At 37.9% G+C, this 4,572-nt stretch overlaps 1 protein-coding gene across 1 annotated transcript; it reads right to left on the bottom strand.

The window, feature by feature from the left end:
• Nucleotides 1-487: 487 nt before the first annotated feature.
• LOC135617465 (uncharacterized) lies at nt 488-4,290 on the bottom strand. The gene is made up of 6 exons (XM_065117685.1): nt 4,158-4,290; nt 3,772-4,082; nt 3,605-3,682; nt 2,101-2,182; nt 1,059-1,186; nt 488-955 (listed from the first exon to the last, which is right to left on the bottom strand). The coding sequence occupies exons 1-6, from the start codon at nt 4,240-4,242 to the stop codon at nt 731-733; spliced, it is 909 nt and encodes a 302-aa protein (XP_064973757.1). The 5' UTR covers nt 4,243-4,290; the 3' UTR covers nt 488-730.
• Nucleotides 4,291-4,572: the final 282 nt, after the last annotated feature.

The following is a 4,572-nucleotide window of genomic DNA, read 5'->3' on the forward strand; positions in this document are numbered from 1 at the left end:
TCGTTGGAGAGGGTCAATTTACATTTCATATGTATTATAACTCTTTAGCTATCGGGGTGTATGGTTGCTAAGTTGATGATTTCCATCATGCAGCTTTTACAAAGCTCATGATTCAAAGTTTTCCGTTTATCATAACTAACTCATAAGGACTAGTCAAATTTGGATAGGTTCAAAGTGCTTACAAGTGTCATTTTGATCTCTGTTAAGCAATGTAATTATCCATTCATAACCCATGGCTGATCAACAAGTTTGCCAAGTGATAGATACAATTAGTTTCTCAATTGGCTACTGTTCCTTCTTCTTTTTTGTTTTTTAACTTTGTTTTGCTGGTTCAGCTCCCATGCACAAATTGGTTTAGATGGGACAATAACTGCCAACAAAGCCTGAAGGTTGATCAGGATTTCAGCATCTTGTCCTAACGGTGATGTTAGTGTTAACATAAACAGAAAGAAATCTAGTCATAGTTCACAGAAGAAAATAATTACAATTTGTATGAAGGATTCTAACTCATTCATGAAAAGCATAAATTCTGTTTTCAGATAAAATACATCTCTGTAAAATAATTCGTCTATAATCTTTAAAACCCAGTACCTAGCACATTTGACTCGTTTATTTCTTCTTCCACTTAATGAGACAGCGCATCTGAGTTGTCTCATGAACAATAGAATAACTGTGAACGATATGTTGGTCTTACAGATCAAGACAATCGAATACATCTCAAATTGTCATCTCAGGCATGCATACTTCCTTTGGTGGTGTGAAGCTTTGATAGAAGATAAAGGCAACTTGAGGAGAGCAGAATAGATGCCGCAAAGCATAACAAATCAGCTGTAGAAGATATTGTCACCTTCTTGCTCTTCTCGAACATCCCAACCAATAGTACCATCACTATGACGTGCCCCAGCTTGGTCTTTAATTCATTGACGGACTGTATGTCTAACCACCTTGGTCGTTCCTAAACATATTAAAGCCGGAATGGTTCAGAAACTAATGTAATAATATTTAGCAACTTGTTCTGAAATCTAAAATCTAAACTATGACTGAGTAACGGGATAAACCAGAAGTTTGAATAACCCAAGAAGGCTTGATCCATAGGATGACATCTTTGCAATGTCAAGATTACTGATGAAGAGTTCATAGAGACCCATTCCAAAGACGAGCATCACAGTTCCAATAAGATAGATATCTGAAGTGGAACAACATGAAGGTTAGTGATAGACTAGTGCCATCTGCAATGACATCAGTTTCTCAGATGAGCCTTCAACTACCAAGTAATCCGCAGCTGTATTAGTTTCTGGCATGTGAATGAAGAAATGACTAAGCAAATCTTAAGAATGTTTTCAGCATCAGTTGATTGGCAGGCTATGTCCAATTACATGTTCAAAAAATGTGTTCGGGGAGATAACAATAGGCCATTTTAGATTTTCCAACTTAAAACTCAAAGACATCCATGTTCTGTGACAGAGCAGGGTGTGTTTAGACAACAAACTGATATTTAGGAAGAATGGAAAATTCAAGGAACATTAAATGAAAGGAAAAAAGTGAACCCAGGAAAGAATGAGCAAACTGCTATGAGTGACTGTCCAGAAGAACTGTGATACAGAGATACCATGCTTCGTTTGGAATATGCACAACTGAGATGTCTGCTCTACAAGATATGAAGTGTTAAAGATGTCGGTGTTACAGGAGAAGATAATGTAAACTCAGGCCTGCTTATTTCAGCACTAGTTGATCAGCATCACTATGTCCAATAACATATTTCAGATAATGTGTTCTAGGAGATAATCTAAGAGAGATATTGATCATAAGCAGCCCAGAGGTTAACTTGTCAAGGACAATGACACATTTTAATGCACACTTTACACCAGAAAGTTAACTTGTTAATGACTAGACAATAACAAAAATTAACACCCACCACATAATTTAGAATAATGAAGGGAAAAATCTTAAAAGAATTCAAAGTTGTCTATAGCCAGTTGCACAATAATGTTTATAATCAATAAACAAAGAATGGTAATTTGATAATATCCTTTTATCTAGTGTGTGAAGCAATTCCTGTCTATTTCAAAGTATACAAATTTGAAATATACATTGGCTTACCAATGGCTTCGATCAACATCAGAATTACTTTCCCACCACTCAAAAAATATTCTCTGAATGAATCTATCACATATGTGCAACCCTGCACAAGCACTTGGTCTGGTTAACTTTAGCGGACTGTTTTAAGTGTGTAAGAAACTGTTCGTGGAGAATAAAAATGGTAAGTTATAACTTCTGCAAATTATCTTGCAAGTGAATACAGCTCCATGCAACTGAAAACCAATTTTAGTTAGCCATGTACTGCCCATATTTTGGTCATTTATTGTACATCCATTGGAATCTTGATGGACCAACATACCTTTGTTTCAAATTAACAGCAAAACATAAATGTTTTATTAATTAATATTATAGTTCGGATACACCAGTAACAGATCAAGATGATCAACAACCATACAAGTTGATCACAGGGATTCAGGAGAGCTAAATGGTAAATATCATAATTCTAGTTTTATTGCTTTGACCATTTGGTCAAAGCACATAATAACATACGCTACTGCTTGAAAGCTGTACAAACATAATTAGAATAACTATGTGAATGTGATCATAAAGAATGGGTTAAGAAAGAAAGTAACACAGTGAAGAAAAGTTGATATTAGTATAATAAATATAAACTTCAAAGACTTGGAGCCATGGTAAAGTTCGACTGCAATAACATGGATGCTAAAGGTCCAAGTCATAAATCTCTTCATGCAAGGTTAACCTTGTATAGGTTCGAACCTTCTCAGACATTGCAGCACCAGGGACCTCTGGAATTAGAATCTAGATTGCCTTTTTTAGTTAATAACAAGTTCAACACCAGCTAGAACAATGAAAAGACAGAAAAATGATTTCCAATTAAGTATATCCAAACTGAACTACCCCCACATGAACTATTTAAATATAACAAAAGAAATGGTCTCCATTTCCCAAACGAAATGTAGAAACTAATCTATTGGCCTTATCATAGCTGATCTCTACAGAAGATGAGTCAATGTCTCTACAACAGAAAAAACACCTACAATTTTTTTGACAAACTAAAGATTGCCAATTGGCCATGGCATTGTATTGGTAAATAAAATGTGCAATGTTCATCAGTTCATTGTAGAACTCCATGATAATTTGCATAGCGAGTATTACATAAGAAACCCCACAACTAAAGCCACCTGAACATAGTAAAGAAAAAAATTTGATTAATGGAATACATGATATAAATTAGTAGTCAAATTAAAGCCAGAAAAATATTCAATTCACAGCTGCAAAAAGAGGATCAAAAATCAATATTTATATAATTTGGAGGTACCTTTCTTGGGGCTAAAAATCACACACGTTAGTTTTCATTTCTTCGTAGCATTGAGTATGGTTAATTATAGCATGGCCTAGTTTACACCTTCTACTCCATGCCTGCTCCTGTATCTTTCTCGCCACTAATTAACCAGAGTTATTGATGACCTTAAAACGAACACCTCTCATGCAATTTAAAGAACTACCACAGGACGAAGAAATAGTCTACCAAGTGCGATCATACCTTGAGAAAGCAGATTACGGAACCCATCAGAGAACCAGCCACCGCGAGAAACGCGAAAAACCGGCACCTATATATCACCTGCAACACAAAAATTCTTATCGACTGATGAACACTTCCTATTCCAAAATCGTTTAGCGACGTCGAGCCAAAAAGGAGAAAGCGCTCGCCTTTTCGATCTTCTCTTCCATGTCGTTAGCGTCTCCTGATGAATCGAGCACGGGATCCCTCCGGAGGCCCGGTTTGGCCGCGGAACCAGGAACAATGGTAGAATACGAAACCGAGGTAGTCTCGGCCGCGCCGGAGCTCGCTTTCACGGGTGCGAAGGAGGCAAGCCTCGGCCCCGCAGAGAGGATTCCGAGCACCCCATGGCCGACCGTCGGCCTGCTGTATATTCCACGTGGCACAGAGACTTGGGAACGGGGAAGGACGAGGCGGAGGGACTTCATGGCTGCCCACCGGTCACCACCAGAAGCTCGACCTGCAGATACAGCAAAGTTGGTTCGTGCGAGCGGTGGATTAAAGGAGGAAGCGTTGACGACGACAAACGATTTACATTGAAGGTGGAGTCGGGAAGGAGAAGGTGAGGGGACGGATTGCACCGGTGCCACGCCCTCGCCGCGGAGGAATGGGCGCCACATGTTCGATGTTTGGCTCGCCGCGTAAACGACACGCTCACAGCGCACTGAGCGTCCCAATCAACGCTACGTTGTAAAGAACCCGTTAAATGAAAAGGCATCCAACGAAACCGTTATGTAACATTAAAACGGACTGTTACGGCATTATAACGCGGAAATAATTCTTTTATCCTTTTATCAAGAATTAATGGCTCATTTGATCGTAATTTTATAATTATTTATTTTTATCTTTAATGAATAATAAATTAAATAAAACCTCTTTTGATGAATTTTGTGTGTATATAAAGACAGAAGTTTCATGATAAAGTACAATTTTTAAGTAAATCCAAATAA

The sequence above is a fragment of the Musa acuminata genome, chromosome BXJ2-7 (assembly GCF_036884655.1).
Source record: "Musa acuminata AAA Group cultivar baxijiao chromosome BXJ2-7, Cavendish_Baxijiao_AAA, whole genome shotgun sequence".
Classification (NCBI taxonomy): domain Eukaryota; kingdom Viridiplantae; phylum Streptophyta; class Magnoliopsida; order Zingiberales; family Musaceae; genus Musa; species Musa acuminata.

Coding starts and splice junctions, on each gene's coding strand:
- LOC135617465 (XM_065117685.1), bottom strand. CDS start 4,242: ATGTGGCGCCCATTCCTCCGCGGCGAGGGCGTGGCACCGGTGCAATCC. Junction 2,183..3,604: donor CCGTAATCTGCTTTCTCAAG/GTATGATCGCAC, acceptor GTGCTTGTGCAG/GGTTGCACATATGTGATAGA. Junction 1,187..2,100: donor GATGTTGATCGAAGCCATTG/GTAAGCCAATGT, acceptor GTTCCACTTCAG/ATATCTATCTTATTGGAACT.